The sequence below is a fragment of the Oculina patagonica genome, chromosome 1 (genome assembly GCF_052425735.1).
Source record: "Oculina patagonica isolate OP01 chromosome 1, crgOcupat, whole genome shotgun sequence".
Lineage (NCBI taxonomy): Eukaryota > Metazoa > Cnidaria > Anthozoa > Scleractinia > Oculinidae > Oculina > Oculina patagonica.
In genome coordinates this window covers 10669539-10691851 of record NC_135758.1, presented here as the reverse complement: position 1 = coordinate 10691851, position 22313 = coordinate 10669539, and the positions used below count along the sequence as shown (strand labels likewise).

At 39.2% G+C, this 22313-nt stretch overlaps 2 protein-coding genes across 2 annotated transcripts in view; one reads left to right on the top strand and one right to left on the bottom strand.

Moving 5' to 3' along the window:
- Positions 1-1876: 1876 nt before the first annotated feature.
- The window catches only part of LOC144655764 (DENN domain-containing protein 3-like), a 38207-nt gene continuing 17770 nt past the window's right edge, over positions 1877-22313 (bottom strand). Inside the window, exons 22-47 of the mRNA XM_078516027.1 lie at positions 22223-22269; positions 21754-21840; positions 21320-21375; positions 21078-21180; positions 20587-20612; positions 20404-20444; positions 19895-19999; positions 18466-18512; positions 17681-17737; positions 16778-16848; positions 16058-16188; positions 15764-15862; positions 15085-15154; positions 14617-14641; positions 11896-11958; positions 10943-11021; positions 9524-9558; positions 9364-9441; positions 9115-9202; positions 8038-8104; positions 7702-7780; positions 7120-7195; positions 5769-5899; positions 4635-4757; positions 4260-4325; positions 1877-3898 (exon numbers count right to left, since the gene is read on the bottom strand). Of these exons, the coding sequence (XP_078372153.1) occupies positions 3620-3898; positions 4260-4325; positions 4635-4757; positions 5769-5899; positions 7120-7195; positions 7702-7780; positions 8038-8104; positions 9115-9202; positions 9364-9441; positions 9524-9558; positions 10943-11021; positions 11896-11958; positions 14617-14641; positions 15085-15154; positions 15764-15862; positions 16058-16188; positions 16778-16848; positions 17681-17737; positions 18466-18512; positions 19895-19999; positions 20404-20444; positions 20587-20612; positions 21078-21180; positions 21320-21375; positions 21754-21840; positions 22223-22269 (2129 nt within the window). The 3' untranslated portion in view covers positions 1877-3619. The remainder of the gene's footprint in view (positions 3899-4259; positions 4326-4634; positions 4758-5768; positions 5900-7119; positions 7196-7701; positions 7781-8037; positions 8105-9114; positions 9203-9363; positions 9442-9523; positions 9559-10942; positions 11022-11895; positions 11959-14616; positions 14642-15084; positions 15155-15763; positions 15863-16057; positions 16189-16777; positions 16849-17680; positions 17738-18465; positions 18513-19894; positions 20000-20403; positions 20445-20586; positions 20613-21077; positions 21181-21319; positions 21376-21753; positions 21841-22222; positions 22270-22313) is intronic.
- Positions 9484-22313, top strand: part of LOC144656441 (histamine H2 receptor-like) — a 93016-nt gene continuing 80186 nt past the window's right edge. Inside the window, exon 1 of the mRNA XM_078516666.1 lies at positions 9484-9489. The gene's annotated coding sequence lies outside the window, so the exon portion shown is untranslated. The remainder of the gene's footprint in view (positions 9490-22313) is intronic.

Below are 22313 nucleotides of genomic sequence, written 5' to 3'. Positions count from 1 at the left end.
GTATAAGCGAAAATTTGGATTTTTTTTTTTTTTTGCTGAGCCGTTCCAATTTTTTTTGCTCCTTTTGCTTCCGTCTTTTTGGGCTTTCGTATTCTCATTACTTTCTACTCTTCATATCCTTTCTTCTGGCCAAAAACGTTTTGACGTTATCATTGGAAAACCCTGAAAAGGGGACCTTGATCACTTAAAGGTGTGTTGGCCTTTTTAAGCATGCAACGATTTTGCACTAAAACGGATCGTGTTTTTCTCTGATTAGCTCTGTGATGATGTAACCGATATTCAAAATGAACAGTCCTGTAGAAAGGTCGATCCAAGCACTATCAAATTCTTGTCACGAAATTCCACTGACGTGCTAATTAATGACGTAACAAGTGGTTCAATGAATGCACCTCCAAATATCGTCTAAAATGCGCGTTTAGGAGTGAAAGGGTTAAATCACACTATATTGTCTATCATAATGTTCAGTAATACTTTAACATTGATATGGGGAAGAGGGGGGCCCATACACACATTGGGGCTTTTCTGTTGGTTAGATCTATTTAAAAGTCGTTGAAATCAAGGCGTTCATCTTCAACCTTCCCAACGATTTTTGTCTGAGGTTGTAGAATCCCATCCAGGGGAGAAGGAATAGTCCTGTGAAGTGATGTGAAGTTATTACTTTATTTACCCTCCGATTGTAGTTATAGTCGCTTCACGCTAAAGAAGCCGAAGTTAAGCACCAACCTGATACCCCAACTTGCTCCTTCAATCCCTTGGACTGGAAAATACTTGAGGAATATTCTGGTTTAAGGCGTCTTCTTGCTTGGGGCAAACTCATCAAAAACTACATTAAAGCATAGGGAAGGTTTGTAGTTCGATACCCAATATGACTAGAGGAAGATTATTAACGTTCTGATTTACAAGGTTAAGATACCCAGACGAACATTTTATCGATCGAGTTTAGAGTACAGCTCTGCTGAGAAAAGTTGCATTTTTATTTTTCCATTCAAATGTCAATAAATTGTTTAAACGAACTGCTGCTCGGCTTTACAGAGATACTAATTCCGGCTTTCCCAGCGAAGCTATAACATTGTGCCTCAGATATATTCATTAAATTCTATTTTTTTTTTCGGTATCTAGTCTGTTTTAATTCATAAATAGTGCGAATTTCCTTGAAGTTTAGACATTAGATTCTCCATTGTCCCCATACATGTCCTGCAATATTTGCGGTGTTTGCCCTAAACTAAGATGACGCCAAAAACCGTCAGTATTTTACCAAGAAATCTTCAAAGGTGGGTTATTAAGGCTGGTTCTCACTGGACATAAGCACGCGCATAACGGCATAAGAATTCTTCTAATATGCTGGCCTCACTAGGAATAAGCATAGGTACAAGGCAGACAGACAATTTTATGTTGTTGTGCTTGTGCTCATTCCTAAGGGCAGCATTAGAACACGGGTGTTCGCTCTTATGTGTTTTACTTGTGCCCAGAAAAGAACAGTCTTTAAAGTGACCATTTGTTTTAGACACGATACCGATCTTCTCGAAGACTTGGTCAACATCTGTATTAACCTTTTTTTATTTGTCATAGACAAGAAAGGATTTTAAAGCCGGTTTTCACGATGGCTAGGGTCTTGGCTCTTGACCGCCCAGCCGCACGCCATCTTGAAAGCGGAGATGGGCCTGGGACGAGATTGATCAAAGAACGAACAAACATGACAGACATACAGGCGAACAACAAACACACAGACAAACAAAAACAAAAACATAAGGAAAAGAAAACATTCAGACAAATAAAGGAAAAAATGCATCAACAAAGAGACAAGGAAACAAAAAAGAAAGAAACAGAATCAACAATCAAACTTTCAAGCAAAACAAACAATAGCTTAAGACAACAATTTCTAGTATCAGATGACTTTAATTGAACCTGGAAACCGCGCATCGTTTTTTTATTCGAACATCACGTGGCTTAATCATCATGATCTAGCATTATGTACTGGTTACTCTATTAAACGTAATCAAACTTTAAAAGAAGGCCAACAGTCGGGACGCGCTTTCCACCGTGACTGTGTGTCCTATACATTCTGCCATTTGTTTCTGAAGTAAATGACCGAGATCGAAAAAAACAAAGTCGTTTAGGGTGGCTCGTATTTTTAGAATTAGACATGCCCGTCCTTGGTGTTCTATCGCAGCTATACCAATAATGTTTAGGAACATCTTTAAGTAAAAACTTGTACAAGTTTTACGAATGAACAAAAATAAGTTACTGTGACGTCAAAATTTACTACCATGACAACATCACATGAGCTCTAAGATACCCCATTTTGGACCTTTTGAGGCTAATAGCTAAAAAAAACTACCCGGAGAAAGTTCCTGTTTTTTTACCGACGAAAGAAACATTTTTATCCTTTTTTTTTCAAATGTCAGACTGTTTTGTCCATTAGACAAAAATATATCAAAAACAAAAATATCCACCATCAAATTTTTAAATCTTTTACGTTCGTTTAGCCTCACAAATAAAGCTTTTACCACTTTTGTCGTTGCCATGGTAACGAATTGTGACGTCATGCCGTCTTCAAATTGTTTACTGGCAAAACCTTCACAAAGTTGTACTAAAATTTAAAATTCAACGTTATTGGTGTAGCTGCAATAGAATGCCAAAGACGCAAATATGTAAACCACTACGAGCAACCTTAAAGTTAGACTTGACCTTGCCTATGGCTGGATGGGTCTACACGTTTCACAATTGCGCGATACCGACTGAGGACCCTACTGGCATTATTATACTGTCAAAAGATATATAAATAGTATATGCTATCTCTTTGAATAGTAATTAAAATCTTTCTAATTATACAATCTAACAATATCAAATTTTTTTCGTATTACAAAAAAAATAAAATAAAATAATAGCTCTCACTTTAAATGCTGTCAAAATTCCCTGAAAATATGTTAATTGCCGGATTTTCCTCGGTATATTTTTGATGTGAAAAATTTCATTAAATCAGTAGAGAATTAGCGAGGAGTAATAGTTTATCGTTAGCTACTATTAAACGAGAGGAATTGTATTACACAAGAGAGCAATCTTACACAGGCTGGTAAAGTTTGTACCTTTTCTTTGCCTACAAATAATTAAAGATAATCACGAACCTAAATATTCAATATTCAAACACACATCACTGAAAAAGTCTGAGCTATTACGCACCATTAAACTCTTCATTTTACATTCGTACAGAAATGGCACAGGTACATTAAGCGTTTTTTTTATAACTATTTGTTAATTGCGAGGAATCGAAACAACAATCAAGCGCTTAACACACTTTTTAAGACCTTGCATTTTGCATGGCATTCAAGCTTTCAAGGAAGTTTAAACGTTCGTAAGGATTTAAGACTTGAGACAGTTTTTAGGATGCATTGCTGAACATAAATTCATTTTGTAAATAACCTTAGCCTCGAACGGAAACAATTGGTGACATTTCTTCCTTCAAAATGGAAATGATCTTTGTTTTACGCCTATATAGAGATCTATAAATGAGAATGATCAAGTGCGAGATGGCGGCGACATGGAATTAAAAAATGTCAAATAATAGATTGTGTCACAAAATTAAACACCAAAATTGCAAAATGAATGCAGTATTTATACACTAATATGTTGATGATTTCGATATGTAGCGCGTTTCGTTGCGCTCCAGATCGAATTGTACTGTATCTTTCTTGCAAATCATTTGAAAGCCATCTTCCTCGCAGATACTAGCGACTTCGGGTTGCGTTTCCTCTTCTGGTTCGGGACACTTGGGATGATCTGTGGCAAGATGTGACCCCCACACGGCAATGCGCCCGTCCCGTGACCCGGGACCCGAAATCACAAGTCCATAGTCCGTTATGCACATTGAGCGAACCCGGTCCTGGTGTAAACACAACTCCTGAAATGAAACGATTTGTGGTCAATCCGAGAGCAAAGCCGAACAAACAAACAATTTGAAAAGAAAATACAACACAGAAGGGCATACTAAAGGCCCTTCTCTTCTGCCTATAGAATATTTCCGGTCACCTAGAAAAAAGAACAGTTTTTTCTTGTTTATTTGTTTTCTTCACAATCGTTATTCATAGGTCATGCAACGCTACTCTGTCGCCCCAATGAAACGTCGCGTGACACCCAAGTATGGGCTAGGAAGGAGACGGAGTGATCTACGAGAAATGTTTCTGACGTATGTCCCTTCTTGCGTCTTGGACTAAACAGTTACATCTATAAATTTTATAAGTCAATTTACATATCAATCATACCATTTCTACTTCACACTTTGCCGTGTTCATGACATAGATTGTGCCACTTTTGCTTCCAGCCCAGACCTGCAACAACGTGAAATGTAAATAATAATTAAAGAGTTAAAAAAAGGTCAAAATCTTGTAGCTAACATGCATAAAAAATCCCAACAATTCCATGGTTTTCCTTTAGTTTTCACTTAGCAAAAGAAAAATAAAACAAAAAAGACTAATCGAATAAAAAGTTCTTCAAATTTGTTTTCATTTCCTTTAAAAAAATAAAACTTTTTTTCGAGCAGTGACTCACTCCGCTGTGCCACAAATGTGATGTCGCTACGTTATTTCCCCACGACATGTCTCTGCAACATGTTTTACTTTTCATGATATTGACAATACCTTGTTATCCACCTTGAGCATGTACGTGAAGCCACCACATTTACAAACTACACGATTTTCGCTTTCACAAGTCTCAGTGTTCCAGATGACAATAAGACCCTTCCTGTCACAGCCTGTCCACACCTGGTGCAAAAAGAACAAAGTACCAACAATAAGAATGAATGAATGAATGAAATACTTTATTAAAGTGTCTGAAGTATTTAGCTTAAAAAAACTAATTGTGGACACTATTTACATTATTATATATCTAAGCTATTTAAAGTTAAAATATTTACACTTAACTTCTAAGAAGAAGAAAAACTGAAGAATCGTACTACATAGATTAATAAATAAATAAATTACAATAGAATATATAAAATTTTATCATAAAAATAGGTGAAAGATAAAAATTGCAGTTAAGAGTTAAAAATTAAAAATTTAAAAATGTATATCGGCTAGCTGACGTGAAGCCACCACATTTACAAACTACACGATTTTCGCTTTCACAAGTCTCAGTGTTCCAGATGACAATAAGACCCTTACGACGGCTACCTTATATTAAAAAGGACTGACTGACTGACTGACTGACTGACGTCATCTGACTTACTTAACTGACCCGACTGACTGACTGACTGACTGACGTAATCTGACTTACTTAACTAACTGACTGACTGACTGACTGGCGGACCGACTGACTGACTGGCTGCCTGACTGAATGACCGACTGACTGACTGACTGCCCGCCTGCCCGCCTGCCCGCCTGCCCGCCTGCCCGCCTGCCCGCCTGCCCGCCTGCCCGCCTGCCCGCCTGCCCGCCTGCCCGCCTGCCCGCCTGCCCGCCTGCCCGCCTGCCCGCCTGCCCGCCTGCCCGCCTGCCCGCCTGCCTGCCTGCCTGCCTGCCTGCCTGCCTGACTGACTGACTGACTGCCTGCCTGACTGACTGACTGACTGACTGACAGGCAGACAGGCAGATTGAGGGACGGACCAACGGACTGATCGAAGGACAGACATACGGACAGACCTAACTTAAAGGGCCAAAAAGGGCCATATAGAAAACCAATAATAAATTATAGAATGTCAGACCAAAACGAGTTGGAGACAAGATAGAGTGCTTTCTGCTGTTGTTTCTTGTTTTCTGCTGTCGAAGAACACCCACCTGGGTATCGGACACTTTACACATACAATCAATGCTCATTGGGTGTCCTTCCTCATTGGGACTTGGAGTTAGAACTTTGGCAGGTTTATTGACTCTCTTGTGATTAATGACGTACACTGAAAACCTTGTTGCTGTGGAGATAATAGAAAGAGGTTGTTCATGTACCAATTTAGGGGAGCAGGGATGGTTAAATGGTGAGAGACTCGCCTCCAACCAATATGGCCCGGGTTCGATTCCCAGTCCCGGCGTCATATGTGGGTTGAGTTTGTTGTTGGTTCTCGTCCTTGCCTCAAGGGTTTTTCTCCGGGTTCTCCGGTTTTCCTCTCTCCACAAAAAAACAACACTTCTAAATCTCAATTCGATCAGGAATCCGAGGGCCACAGGTTTGTTAGTCGCAAGACTATTAAGTGCTACCGACGTAAAATAAAGACGATTTATAAACGGGAAAGTGAACTTAACAAAATTAACTTTCTTAACCACTAATGAGGTTCTGCATGAGTGCATTTCGACACGAGGTAACGATCCTTCGAAAGTACTGAGCCTCTGTTATCTATCTATTAAATCTGGGGTAAAACAAATGTTGTTTTAGTGTTCCTGACGCTTCAAAGGTAGCGATAAAACGGCACTCAGGAATAACGACCACAAAAATGGCAGTGTTCGTGGTATACTGTTGTAGTGCGGATTTTTTTTTTAAACACGTTTTATCCTCAGTACCATTTCTTAATGCGGCCTTATGCTCCGCCAGGAGGTGCAGCAAGGACAATGATAATGGCTATTTCTTTGTATAGGACAAGGCCTAATGCGTTCGAATATTGATACGATTAATTGTAATCTAATTGACTGCCTTGCCCCCAGCTCTGTCGCATATTGCCGGTAAAAGGTTGGAAAAGCAAAGCGCTTGCAACAGGCCCAAAATTCCACTCGCACCGCGCTCAAACGCGCGGGCGCGCAAGGGGGGAGGGAGGTTGGGGGGGGGGGGGGACCTTAGGACGAAGCAGTCTAATTTATTTAATTTAAATTTCTCTAGTCTTTCCAGGTTTTTAGCAACACATCTACTCAAAACAGTGGAAAGAATTCTAATCGAGACAGTGTAAAGTGGAAGCTTGTTATTCTTACCAAATTGTGACCATACTGGCTGGTTGTTGAAATTAAACGACAACAGTGCCGGGAGAAATAATACGTGACAATGCCACAGAAATACAGTTCAGCTTCTGAATACGCTATCTTGCTTTATTTTTTGGTCTTTATTAAAGTATTACAAACAATAATACATTTTCAAAGAAAATGGGGTGTCTTGATTTTGTGTAAGAATACATCCGAGTAATGAGTTGCGTTATGAAGTGCCACTTACCACACCAGAACGTATCCCCAACAGCAGCAAACCACAGGAGCGTTTTCCTGTCCTTTGGGTTTAGTTGGACCTGAAGCTGTAAGAAGCAACAGAAAAAAAACATCGCAGATGATTGTAAACGATAACTTCGTTCGCGTAAGAGAATTGTCGTGTGCATTACATCTTGCCACAAGAATTATGTTAAGTGGCATGATTGTAAGTAGAAGTGACAGTTATGTAACATTTCTTACTTGTAAGTGGTGCTACTGAAAGTGACGCTATCGTCACTTGTGTAAAGAACTTTTTTTAAATGAAGAACTTAAAGCTCTGCGATGGACTAGCATCCCATTCAGTGGAGAGTAGAAATATACCTAGTCGCTTCATGCTATGGAAACCGGGATAAGCTCCAGCCTGATGGGCCACTTTACTGAATGCAGACTAAGCAAGAATATTTATGACATCACAGAAAAAAAAATATCGAAATGCTATTTTTTATGTTTTCACATGAGATAATCCGACCAAGCTGGGCGCGAAGCTGGACCGTTCAGACACATTCAAATGAAAAAGTAAACAGGACATTATATTGCGTCGTGCTATTCTTACCTCTTTCTTAGATGTGAGAGTCACAGGATCCCATCCTACGATCTGTCCGTTCAAACTGGCGCTCCACACTGTGGTTTGCCTGTGAGAGGCACGACGTCGAAATGTGGTAAGAACACTCTACTAGTTGTGTTCCACAATATGAGCTTAAGAATTTTGTTACAATGGCAACATGGTAGGTCCCAGACCCCCCCCCCCCCCTCCCATGCTCAAGACGTAAACCAGACGTTTTTCTCTAATACGGACACCCTCTTTGGTCGCCTTGGTGTCCGTATTATTAAACGTGGTTTGGTTTTACCAAATAAAAATACTGCTTCATAGCTTAATGAAAATGGTTACCCGTCAACATCGTTAGTCTTGGTTATGTGCGAGATGGAGTCGTGATGGCCTAAGAGTTGTTGATAAGCTGCAAAAAATGAGAAAAGTAAAAAAAATGACTACAGTCGAAGCTCTCTTAACGGACACTCTCGTATGAAGACAGCTCTACTTACGGCCACCTTGTTTACTCCCATACAAACTCTGTATTCAGTTTACATTCTCGTAAGCGGACATTCCCGTAAGCAGCCGCGGACACTTTCCGAGATTACGACTTAGACTTTTTCTTTGTTTTTAAGCTCCCGTAAGTGGACACCGCAAAGAAAATCATATAAAAAACCTCTGTATCTTGTATTAATCAATCAACTTCACATCGCCGTTTGTCACAATGATTTTACTGTAATTACAGTACCATATTTCAGTGTTTGTTTTGTCGTCATCCATGCGTCCGGTTACATTTTTAAACACCACTAACATGCATATTACCATTATGTTAGCTGGGCAAGCTCCCGTAAGCGGCCATCTATCCCTTACACCTCTAGTGGCCGCTTACAAGAACCATTCTCGTAAGCGGCCAGCTCCAGTTGCGGACACTTTTTTCGCGTCCCGGGGGTGTCCGCTTATGAGAGCTTCGACTGTAATTGATATTTATAACTTCTTCTGTAAGTTGTAGACATTAATTTTTTGTTTTGATTAAACATTGGATTGAAATGTACTAGCGGAAACTGAGAGTAAAGTTTTTATGAGTCAAATGAGTAAATTAGAGTAGAATTTGAAAATAATGCTGCCGTTAAAATCTAACCGCAAGCAAACTGGATTGCAACTAGCCGAAAGCAAACCAGAGTTGAACTAACCGGAAGCAAACTGAAATGCAACTAGCCGCAAGCAAACCAGAGTAGAACTAACCGTAAGCAAAGTGGAGCGCTTCTAAGCTTACTTGTATAAAGGGAAACCGTGGTTCAATAGATAATAACCAAAATTCACCTTGACTCATTGTCTTATCAGAATCATTACGCATGGACTTATTTGACTCATAAAACAGGGGACCTCGCGGGAACTGGCTTAGCTCGAAACAACAACAACAGCTTTATCTAGCCGTACCTTTTCCAGTAAGCGTGTTGATGACGTAGATAGTGGTATCTAAGGAAGCAGCCCAGACTTGATTCTTTCCAACTGCCAATAGGCAACTCTGTAGGAAGATATAGACGTGAGCAGTGACACACCCCACGCACGAGAGGTGGGCTGAGGTAAAAGGGCAGAAATATCTCTCGCAGCTCAGTTGGTTAGAGCGCCCAACCGGTATCTGGGAGGCCAAAAAAGAGGACAAAGATTCCCCTAAAAGGCACTTACCACCCTGTCTTTTGCATGTCTCATGTGTGTTTCATATTCCCACTCTGTTGCGTCTATCACAACGACATCACCAGAACCCTAGACAAAAACATTGACAGTTGAAGATGCGCATTCCTTTTTTTGAATGTAGTTCATATTGTTTCGTTTTTTCTATACTTACCATAGCACACCAGACCTTTGGTCCACTGTCTTTCGCTGAAAAGAGAAAAAGAAGAAAAGCAGCAACTATATACTAGTTTTTAGACTAGAGGCGAGCTACTTGCTAGAAATGTTCACAGAATTTCTATTTACACTATTACAGTGTTGGTATAGGTAGGTAGGTAGGTAGGTAGGTAGGTAGGTAGGTAGGTAGGTAGGTAGGTAGGTAGGTAGGTAGGTAGGTAGGTAGGTAGGTAGGTAAGCATTGGGCAATGGCATCTTCCACAGATTGATCAACTAGCCTTTGTATAAAAGAGGCTTAGGACTGACAAAAGAGTCCTTTTAACTTTTGAAGTCCGAAGAGTGACCAACATTTAATTTCTCCTAACAATATCATTACTTTATCAAAAGAAAAGGATACGAGAATTAATAAAATGATCACCAAAGTAAAATTGACTAGAACTTTGCACAACTTCTCCCAACTAATACTATAAGAAAATGTATGGAGATCAATCAAGAGAATCTGTATCTGAATATTGGGGCTTAAGGTCGCGGGGGACACCTTAGGCTCATCATTATGCATTTATTTAAAGCGTATGCACGAAGTTCAACGACTGACATCGAGAACTTTACGACGAGATATTTGCATAAAAAATATGAGCACGCGCGCGTGATTTGATGTGTTTGCGTCTGGAATTGTTTGTCTCTTTGAAAACGCATTGTTCTCATCATAAAAGCGTGGAATATAATTACCATAATAACCATTTTGAAACCGTTTTTTGATCGGGACACCTTCGGAAATCTCAAAGTTTGGACTTTTCCGACAATTTTGTGGCAGAGAATTCAGCGCGGATATAGAACTTCATGAGCTGCCACTGCAGAGAGGTAAACTAGGAATACTGTAGTGTGTTATAACAGAGGCGGAATTTTAAAAGAGCGCTTTTAGAAAGAGGTAGAAGGCATTCAATTAAAATTTGCGCATTTAAACCGCCATAACTTGCTGGAAAACTTTAAATTAAAAAATCCGCTTCTGTTATGACACTCTAGAGATATTGACTGATTAGTTTTTGACAAGATCACAGTGTGCTGTCTCCTACTCGTTCTACAAACTCTGCCACGAAATCATGTTCTTCCCAATTTGGCAGTATCGTGGCTATAACATCGCCGTAGGTACAATCTACCAAATAAAAGATGACATACATAATCTTTTATCATTTCTTCATGTCTCTGTAAAATTTGAGCCTAATCGCATTCATAACAGCCGAGGAATAAGCGTTTTAAAAGATGCAGGTCAAGCAAAATTTCGCTTCATGAATTTATTCATGCTGTATATATCCCCCGCGACCTTAAAAGAACTTGCAGAATCAATCAAATCAGAAGTGTCCGAGGGGTGCTTATTTTGCATTTCACAATAAAGTGATTTACAGATTGTACGACTTACAGCCTGGCACGTATAGGAGTGCTTCTACTGTTGTTTTCTCCATGTCCTGAGGTGACGTACTTACTCTCTTCAATAGAGTCTTAAAAATCAAAGGAAAATAACTTAAAACCAGTTGAACAGTCTATATGTCTTTGTAAGCCCTACGGCTTCCTTCCCGAAAATACCTCCCCTTATATCAGGCGCAAAAAAACTCTCCGATACTAGGCTTCCCGAATACAAGCCCATGACCTAAATGCTAGATTTAGCTCAGAAAGATAGAACTTCAACCGATTTAAAGCCTTGTATGGGTCAGTTTGTTTTGCATTGTATTAGACTTGTTACAAAACGACCTTAGATCTTGAGCGCTCTCCATTTGTATGGAAAACCGTTTTTTGGTGGAAAATCAAATGGAACGGGCCTTTCCACCGGATTTTTTTCGAAAAAAAGGATACCATCAGAGGTATTCCAATTTTTCCGTTTGCTTTAACAACCAGACCGTTCGTTCGCAGAGCAAGGTCGACAATTGAACAAAAGAACGCTAAAATCTACCCGTTGAATCAATACAAATTTATCCAAAATTCCTGTCGAGTGTAGATAGGAAAGTTTCTTCCCTAAGAGCAAGGGTTTTTTCTTTGAACTTTCTTCAAGGCTTCAGATACAGTAGAAAAGTTTCACCCTCGATCTCCGTGTTTTTTGGAACCCACGCTCTTCGCAGTACTATCGAAACGGGAATTTTCAAAAGGAACAGTTTCTTTCCATTCCGTGAACGTGATGAAATATTTGCACTGTTCCATTTTTGAAAAATTCTCACCGAAAATTCCATGTAAATGGAAAGCGCCCCTTGTTCCGTGTTTCATGTAGCTATGTTTAGTGAGTTTAACCACTAAAAGTCTATACACACTCATCAGACATCATAAATATAAAACTAGCAGATTTAAAGAGTTTATAAATGGATGGACCCATCTTTTTCTTACCTTTCTGGTATGATCCGACAGTTGTTCTTTAAAGTCAGTGAGCGTGCTAAAATAGAGGACATGCTACAAAGACAGTAATAAACAACAACGCTTCAGATTACTGATTTACAATTAATGCATAAACCTGCAATTTTGAGGTCCAAATAATAACTGATCAAGATCGATTCTAGAGAAATGCGAATATCTAAACCCTTTTACAGAGGGTTTCACAAAACTTTTGACGAACGGGTTCCGAAGTTTGTTCGGAACTTCCGAAGTTGGCGACGAACTTGGCAATTTGATCACGTAGTTACCAATCTTGTTACGAACTTCGCCACGAAGTTCGGAACTTCGTTGCGAACTTTGCTACGATTAATCAAAGTTATGGCCGATTTAGAAAATTAGATGTCGCTGTTTAGGGACAAACTACACCACAAAACCTACGATAAATTTCATTTTTCAAACTCTAGTAGCCAACCAGTTTGCCTCAAGGTTTCAACTAATGTTGCTGACATCAAAACAAATCGACTACATGTTTTCGAAAGATCTTTCGCTGGGAGCGAAAGCTCTTCTTATATATCATGTCGATTTATTTAAGGATGAATCGCTGTCACCGACGAGAACCAAAGAACAAAGGAAGGAAGTACAGGGAAACGAAACTTTGTCGGCTACAGAAACACGCAGAGGAAGTTTGACATGTACAAGTTTGCACGTGGTCACTAATTGCTGAACGTGACGAAACATTTTGCAATAAACAGATGTTATTTTCCACCAATTCCTTTGGATCTCGCTACCATAAATGTGGGTTGTATTTGCTTGCAGTACTCTACGTAGTAGTTAACATCATCAGTTCGAGCGGAGCGTATTTTGTTTCCTGCCTTTCTCGGCTCGATAGGTCCTTTGCGAACGAAGGTGTCAACAATACTAGAAATGGTCTGTTTGTCGAGTTTCAGCTCTTTTCCGAATTCTGTTGGCCCTTTACCTTGTACCTTGTAACCAGTCATCTACATTTTTTCCCCTCACATTTTTTGGTAAAGCTTTACTTTGCCGGGTGAAAGGATTCATAATTGTACCTCCGCTTCTGCAAACTTAAGTTTCCGAACTACGTTGCGAAGTTCACGTTGGAATTTCGAACTTCGCAGCGAAGTTCGAAACTTGATTTGCAACTACGTAATCAAATTGTCAAGTTCGTCGCCAACTTCGGAAATTCCGAACAAACTTCGGAACCTGTGCGTCAAAAGTTATGTGAAACCCTCTGTTATTAGAAATGGATAACATATTCAAATCAGAGACTCCTGAGCACCAAGTTGAATCCACCTTTAAATTCCCAGATTAAAGAGTTAACTTAAAACGAAAAACAAAAAAGTTTAGACAAACTTAACAAAATGAGTTATAAATTAATAAAAAGCCTGCAGAAACTAATTCTAAAGTTTCAGTTTTGGGTTTTGTTCAGCCAAAGCAGCAAAGTAATGAATAAGTAAAAAAAATAGGTCACCAAGGGTGACATGAGTCTAATGCCGTATGGCATAGTGATACAGATTGCGCGGTTTTCGTAAGCCGGTTAAAATTGGTTAGAGGTTTGTGTTCGGGAGTTTAATTTAAAATGCTTATAGCAAGCTAGGGGCATCGTGGATGATTATGGATGAAAACGAAACAGTCATAAATGTTATATGCTTCAAAAATTAAAGTGAAGGTTGTGTTACTTCTTCCGTATTGTCCGTAAAAGCAGAAACGATTAAAATTTGGACAAAATTGCGTGACGATTTACAAAAGCATGTAAAAGGGGAACTAATCTTTCATTTTTCACCATTTTGATGATGACTCTGAAGATTTTGCATAAACACTGATAGTGACTGACTTGGTAGTGAAGATTTTTTAAACGGGGGCTCACGTAAATGACCTTTTGAACGCTGGATAGGCATCGGCTACATACACAGGAGCGAAGACTGTTTATCATGTGTACAATTTCGCGATCATCACTTCCTATCATTAACCATTTTATGATTTTTCTAGCTGTAAGAAGAACTTAAGATCTCTGGGTCGTAAAAGCATGGAATTCGATTTCAGTGTATGGCAAAGGCCGGGACAGTGTAATACTGCAAAGCGGCCAAACAAACGCATTTTGATTTAGTCGCGTAACTTGATTTACATTTATCCATGTACATCTTTTATTTTTGAAGGTTTTTGTTTGCACTGTAAAGAAAAAATTGGTCAAATTCGATGACTTAAAAAAAAACGAGGTAAAGTTCTATTTTTTAAAAAAAATAAATATTTGGTCGCATTGTGTAAATAAACGCGGTCGCCGCAATATTTTTTTCTCAAACGTCTTGCTTTTTAAGCAAGACGAAAACACAAGTGCTTAACTGAACTGAAAACGAAGATTTATTTTCACAAAAGCTTACAAATGTCTTAACTGGAAAATTATTACGTCCTGTTCAAGTGTTGAATAATCGTGACTTGAGAAAGAACTTTTATATGCGTGGGAACACGTGTCGCTGATTGGCTGTTTTTAATTGAAACAACGTGCGTGTCCGTACGGAGTCCGTTCTTGCGCTGATCATTTTTTCTACATTACAGCGAACGATTATCGATCCCGAACCATTCCCTTGGGATTGCTAACAGCTTTTTTCATATAACAAAGAGTCTAATGCGCATGCGCAAAGCGCACGCAAGCATTAGACTCAACAAAAAAACAACAGAAAAACTAAGGTCATAAACCAAAAGAACTTCAAGTCATCGTACCATTGCAGTTTGCTCTGGATAGTCACTGTTGAATAAAACAAAAACAATTAATTTGAATCAATAAAGAATATTTCGTAAAAATGGTTACCTAGCTGTACGTTTAAGAGCATATTTGCTGACTTAGAAACAAATGTAGCAAACTTTCTCCAGCTTTAACATGACTGCCACCTGGTGTCATACCCTGATTCTCTAGCTGCTGTTTGTTTTTTTTATTACAGTCCAAGAAACCACTTACCGACCCATCCATACGCTCACCCTGAAATGTGTTTCAACTACCCCTGTGTATGGTCATGTGTGGACATAATCGTCTAAACTGACACAAGTTTTGTCAACAGAGCAGACATCGTTGATCGCAATCAACTTGTTGCGCTAAGATCCGACCAGTTTGAAATAACACTGTCCCGATGACCTGACTACGCACAGAAAACCCTATACTATCTTATGACTAATACTGTAACGATGGCTTACCTTTGTCTTAGAGCGTCTGCCATGATCACATTCTGAGCAGCTTGTTTTATTATCTGCGGATCCTTCCAAGCTTGAAACAGAAACGAGAAATCAGTCAAGGTGTATCTGCGTAGAGGCACCAATTTCGTCCCCAGAGGCCGCGATCTTTCTGGTCTGCGCCAGGGATCGCGGCCTCTGGGCTATTCTGAAAGCCCGCCACAAAGGTGTCTGAACATGATTGGCTGTTGAAGACTTGATCGTTTCACTATAATCTCCGGCGCACGCGCACAATCTTACCGGAACCAGGTTTTCCTGGTTCTGGTTTTGAATTCGTCCAGAGCCGTTGAGTTTCCCGACCGCTGGTTAAGGGGAACGCAGGCTCTGAGAACGAGAAGATCCAATAGGCCATTTCCGAGTTACCTTTTGCCTCTGTTTCAAAACGAGTCTACAATGTAAGTGCGAAACCCTTCATATGAAAATGAGTTTCACCTACAGGCCCATTTTCATGCAAACCGAACTCATTTTCATTTGAATGGTTTCGCACGTAGACTCGTTTTGAAACAGAGGTAAAAAGTAACTCGGAAATGGCCTATTGCAATTCATTGCTGTATTAACGCGAGGAATGCCGGTTTGGACTGTAGCAAAAAAAGAAAACTTAAGTGAGTGGCAATTGTACGGTTTTACTGTGAATTGCTCTTACCGTCAGCAATCTCGTATCCTGCTTTGATTTCCAACAAACAATTACGCCAGGAATCCTTGTCTTCTTTGACAGAAGCTACGAACGGTACAAAATCCCCACCTGCGATTAATGAGAATTTAAAAGCTTTAAACCCAAAAACTGCTGGTTTCTAGGAATTCAAGAACCATACACACGCAAAAGAATTGAGCGCAAAAGTTCTATTCGGCGCAGCTGACTCCCCTCTCGTATTCTGGGAATCCTGCCATTTAAATCAGGTAACACAGCTCTTACACAACTAATTAGACTCAAACTTACGCTTGCTGGTTATTTTAATGGCTGTAACACCACGAAGGAGAAGGCTTTCGGAGTGCAGCTCTACGCTCTTAATGTCTTTATTATTAACAATTGAAGTACACTCATGTGTTCCATTAGGCAAGAACAACAACCTGAAAAGTAAACAACACAACATTTAAGCAATGGCTATATTTGCCGAACAGTGCGTTTGCGTAGAGCGAGCTATCGTAAAGAGCAAGGCGAGGCCTTTCACAAAACGTTTTTTTTTTTAATATTTTGAAAATTTAAGGTGGCTCTGGACCGCTCTGACATTTTTTTAAAACTTGGCCAAAAGTTGTATCATAACATGCTTATCATAATTCAACAATAAAAAATCGGGGTCACCGACTCATTTTCGAGTTATTAGCACTGAAAGGCTCTAAAAGTGAGGGTGCTCTTAACAGGTTATACTTTTGCTGTGGTAACAAATAATGTCAAGAAATTGAACGCACATTGTTGACCAATGATTAAGCGTTTGTTTCGTACCATAAGTGTAATAGGAACTTACAAAGAATTGTAGTAATGACCTTTTAAAGTAGAAGTCGAACCCAAATAAGAAAGTTGAAGCAAGGAGAAACAGGTACAAACGTACATGACTACAAACACTAAAACCTCAAAAGCTACTACGTTTGTCCTGATACTGCAAAACTCCATCTGAAAAGTACACAATAAATTCCGAAATTTAAATAAAGCAAAACCAACCTGTTGACAGTGAGAACAAGCCATCCCATCCCTTGGTTCGTCTTGATGAGTTGTGACATCTTCAGCACATACTGTTGATAATGATTGATAATATCCAGTCAGCAGTTAATAGCTAGCAGGGGAAACTTTAAAAGATAATTGTTCCCATGACATTTAAGGGCAAAAAATTTAAGACGGAATCCATCAGGAAATTGACTAATATCAATTTAAGTTGGACAAAAATCGACCTTATGCGGTATTTTCTACTATTTTTAAAAACTAAATATGCAAGTTATTTTCCGTGATAACACCAACAAAAATTTTCATATCAGAGCCTTAGAAAATGAATTCAGTTCAAAGTTCACAAGATCCTTGTTAACTTTAGGTAAAGTCTCACCGTGTAGCTACTTTGTAAAATCGTCTTTTAAGCGATTTAGTGCATTTCAGTGGAACTTCAAAATTTGTTTCGATGTTTGGCGTTGTTAGAAATGATTTCTTTTGATAAGTTTAAAAAAAAAAATTTTTAAAAAAAATAAAAATATTTTTTTTATATTTTTTTTTTAAATTTTTTTTTTTTTGGGGGGGGGAGAGGGGGGGGTTTTTGAAGGGGAGGGGGGGGGGGGGGGCTTATATAAAAAAACCTTTTATTATATTAAAAAAAAAAAAAAAAAAAAAAAAAAAAAAAAAAAAAAAAAAAAAAAAAAAAGAGAGTAAAAAAAAAAAGACACCTTCACCCAAAAACAAAAAAAAGAAGGCCCCAAAGAAAAAATAAAATGGCCTATTTTAATAGGCCATTTAAAATACTCGAAGTCCTGGCGGATTCCGTCTTAAATAAAGATGCCCCATTCTTGACCTAGGTTCTTTAATTACGCGTAACCACGAGTTAAAAATCACAACAAATTGATTGTACACTAAACACCTCACCTCATTTTCTTCTAAGAGAACGTTTCGCAGTGAAACGCTTTTGGCTTTGATACTGGCCTAGAAACAAATCAAAGAGAAGCACGGTTGGTGTCGAACTTAAAATAGCCCCATGCCAAGAAAAGGCTTCGTGTGCAAGTAACAAGCTTACATGTAAAAAAAAAATCCAGCAGAAGCATGTCTCAAGAACGTAATTCAATGGCAAAGAATGAGTGACGCCCATGCGACGAGAGGGAATGAATGTGATTAAAAAAAGGGAACGAACGATCGAACGAACGAACGAACGAACGAACGAACGAACGATCGAACGGACGGACGAACGAACGACCGACCGACCGAACGAACGATCGAACGATCGAACGATCGAACGATCGAACGATCGAACGATCGAACGAACGAACGAACGAACGAACGAACGAACGAACGAACGAACGAACGAACGAACGAACGAACGAACGATCGAACGGACGGACGAACGACCGACCGACCGAACGAACGATCGAACGATCGAACGATCGAACGATCGAACGATCGAACGATCGAACGAACGAACGAACGAACGAACGAACGATCGAACGGACGGAGAACGAACGACCGACCGACCGAACGAACGATCGAACGATCGAACGATCGAACGATCGAACGATCGAACGAACGAACGAACGAACGAACGAACGAACGAACGAACGAGTGAACAAACGAACGAATAAAACAAAAACACCCTAACACCAAGTTTATGACATTAGTGGCTGAAAGCAAGGTGGTAAGTATTTTTCATTGTTCCTTACTTGGTTAAAAGCTTCATAGAACGCTGCAAACGTTTCAGGATCCACCACTAAAAGGAAAAAAAAACATTGCAACATGAAGCAATTATTACATGTAAATCAAACAACAGCAACAAGATAATTATTCAACAAATGCGTTGCCTATATATTGGTCAAAAGTATCTGTCATCCGTACATAACAGATATCGTGCTATATACGTAGGTTGCGGCATAAGTCCGTAGTGTGGCGCTGCATGATTACAGTTTTTCTAGTGCAAAATGTGTTTCGTTGACATTTTGTTGAATAATAAAACAATTATCCTACTTAAGCCAGCGGAATATCGTGGATTTTTCAGTCCGTTTGATTTTTCTGATTTTTTTCCGCGCGATTTCGCAGGAGAACTATTAAATATCTAACCAGTTAGATCAAGCGTATATTTTTTGGCTTTTTCATTCGTGCATAAAGAAGAAACAGTTCAAATTGCAATATCACAAAATATATTTCTCTCTACCGCCATTACATAATAGTGGCACATAAAGATAATGTCCCCTAGTTGATGATTTTATTTGAACACATTGGAAGTGGATCGATAACGTTCCGAGACATTTTATGTTGTTGTCTATCGGGTATTAAAGGATTTAGTGTTCTATCTCGTGTTAGAGCGGTTTTCACTTGAGTGTCGAGTACGTTCTTTGTCTCGCTTAGTGTTGGCTTATCTCGTGCCACTTTCTTCCATCGCCATCGCGACCCTCCCACGTTCCCCGCTCGCCGCTCTTTTCTCGGTGGTTCACTGTGTCTGTTCCTTGTGGTTCTGTTTTGGTAGACACTACTGCTCTATCATGCTACTTCAATTCTTAAAGGAGCTGCGTCACGAACACCTTTTTTTCGCATTTTTACTCTCCTTTGTTTTTTTCTACATTACAAAACTATTATTTTGAGGTTTTCTTGAGTTGGAAGTAATCAGAAAAATTACTCAAATTAACGTTCCTTTAAAGCCAAAAAAATGGGTGTTTGCTGTTGTTTTCTTTCGTCCGTTTGGATGACTGAGGTATTCTAACGACAGATCGCCTATAGCCACCTTGCCATGTGTGAAAACGTTTGGAAGTAAAGTAACCAAATAACATCTTATGAATGGCTGGCCATAAAATATAAGGGTTTGTGTGAAATTTTGGGAATTTTTAAAGTCTAAACCCACTAAAAGCACAAATTTGGTTGGCTCTTTGATGTTATCGAGGTTTGCATAATCGTATAGCTCCCAAAAGTTTTCGAAATGAGCATTTTTCACATAACTTGTTTTTCATATTAATTTTAGTTTCTTAAAAGTGTCCCTTGGTAAACCAAACCGAATTTACTTGGGTGGCTTTCGATTTATATGCTCTATAAATCCCTATGTACTGGTTTTCTTGTCGTATGCCTGATATCAGTAAAATTCCTTGACAGATCGTTTCTTACCTTCTGTTCTGGAATTCATTGTCAATGCTTGGAAGAGTCTTGTCCCGGCATCTTGGCTGTTAGCAATCTGTAGCATGCTGGCATGCTTCACAAATTCTGCGAGAACTAATGCAACAAGAAGAAAAGTTACTGAAGCCTTTTACGACCAACTGGCTAAGCTCCTGGCGCTTAAACCCCCAGTATTCTGCCAGGTTGCCTAAGGAATAGGCCCTTGCATTTCGATCCCGTCGGGACATGGATTCAAAATCAGCCATGTTGGGTTGCAAGTCGCGCAGTGGGACATTCAGAACAAAGGCAAGGCTGAAGCTTGCGCGGTTAGTCTTGCAGCGAGTCGCCATACTTTTATTCTGACTGTCCCACTGCGTAACGTTCGTCCCACGAAATACAGTTACTTAATAGTCATAACCTCCATGCCTGGGAGCCAATAGATTTCGCTCGTCATTGCTGAGCCTAGGACATCAATCATGGATTATCAAAGGAGCTTACAAATAAAAACAAGCCAAGCTTACCCAAAGGAGTGGATGGGATTGCAGAAGTGACCACTTCTTTCCTATTAAAAAGGGCGTAAATGTTAGGACACGTATAGGCAAAAAAAGATAACTTATATATTAGCCAATACGATTGCCGCCTTGTCGCATTGAGTACGTTGTATGATATACATAAGCAAAATATAATAAAGAGGAAACGCTTACCGATCGAGTCGGAAGTCAACTTTTTCCTGAAAGGAAAAATAATCGAAAAAATATATATTCAGAAGGATTTTATTCAAAACAAGTCAACTTAATAATATAAAATGCATAATCCCTTAACGGTGTTGCTAAACCGGCGGAAAGGATGCGGCTAACATGAAAGACAAGGAGGCAGAATGAGAACTAAATAGAGCAAAAAGTAACCTATGCAGTCAATTGTCAAGAGCAAGTCCCTGATCGTGCAAATTGAAGTTATTTTTGATAGCTTGAATACAACTACACTAGCTCTAACAGACTGCAGTCCTTAAGGCATCTCAACAAGTTTTGTTTTGATACACCGTACATGCAATCAAAGAAACCACCAGTTTTCAGCCGCTCTAAGCATTGCCATATAGCAACCAGACTTCTAACAAATGGGTCAAATACTTGAGGCATAATGTAACCCATTTCCGTAATCGCCGTTGTTAGCTGAATCTTCACTTTGTAGCCCCTACCTTGGATTGCAGTCTTAGATGTTCCGCTTTCCTCCAAAAGTGTCTAGTTCGTAGCTCTTCTACTTCGTCATCCTTGAGTTTGCACATGATTTCCTGTACGGTCCTACAAATATTCAATAACACAACATACAAATTACTGCCCAGACAATCAGCCGATATAAAGCTTAAGTCTAATTGTTAACAACAGTTTTGCCGATATTTTTTTTACCTGCGCAAGTCTTACCTTGGACATTGCTACTTACGTGGTTGGAAAGAGCTGCACATTTCTCGACGACACTCCAAAGAAGTCATCTACTGCCTGTTGAGTTGTCAAAACACCACAGGTTAAAAATACCACCAGCCAATAATAAGGAATTGTAGTCGTCGAAAAGATAATTCTGTTTTACATAAAAATTCTCTTCCTTTTCTTTTCATTACTTCGTTTGTTTGTTTTAATTATTGGTCTTAACAATGAGGGGCCGTATTAATAAGATGGCCTTTGGTAGAGTTTCACTACAATTTTACATTAATTGCACTGCTAGTTTTCGAGGCAAGAAACATAATTTTATTCCGCAAAAAGTGTTGATTTTCATAAGTATACCTTTCACTTTACATTATCTCGACAAACGTGATTCCAAAAGTAACAAGTGACATGAAGGAAATGGTAATGCAGCCACATTTTAACGAGATTGTATACCTTGATGTTCTGTCCACACGCAATTCTTAACATCCCACGAAGATACAAGTAATTGGCAAGAAGACTTGAAGAATTTTTCATAAGATCCTACATAAAAAAGAAAAATGAGAACGGTTTTGCAACAAAGCTTTTGATTTTTCTTACCTATGTGGTACGCTTATCGTCCCAACTTGCTACTTAAATGGACCCCAAAAGCTCGTCATTAAAACTTCTGTATTCCCTCAGTGAAGTAAGAGATCAATGCACCCGGGTACTCTTCAGAAACTCTTAAATTTTTTACGCGCTTTTCTCATAGTACATTTCCAAAGTACATTTGAAAACTAGATGAACGCCCTCTAAACGTTGGCAAAATGTTCTACAAGAAGTGGTGATTAACATTTTCACCCAAAACAGTTCCTCAATTTAGTACGTGCAACACAGAGATTCGTTACACATTTTATTACCATGATTATGAACGACCTTTACTTACTGCGATTTTCGCATCGAGTGACCCTAAGTATTCTTCGTAGAAACTTCCTATTGGAATAGAAAACGCTTCATTTAGCAGACAAAATCGGTGA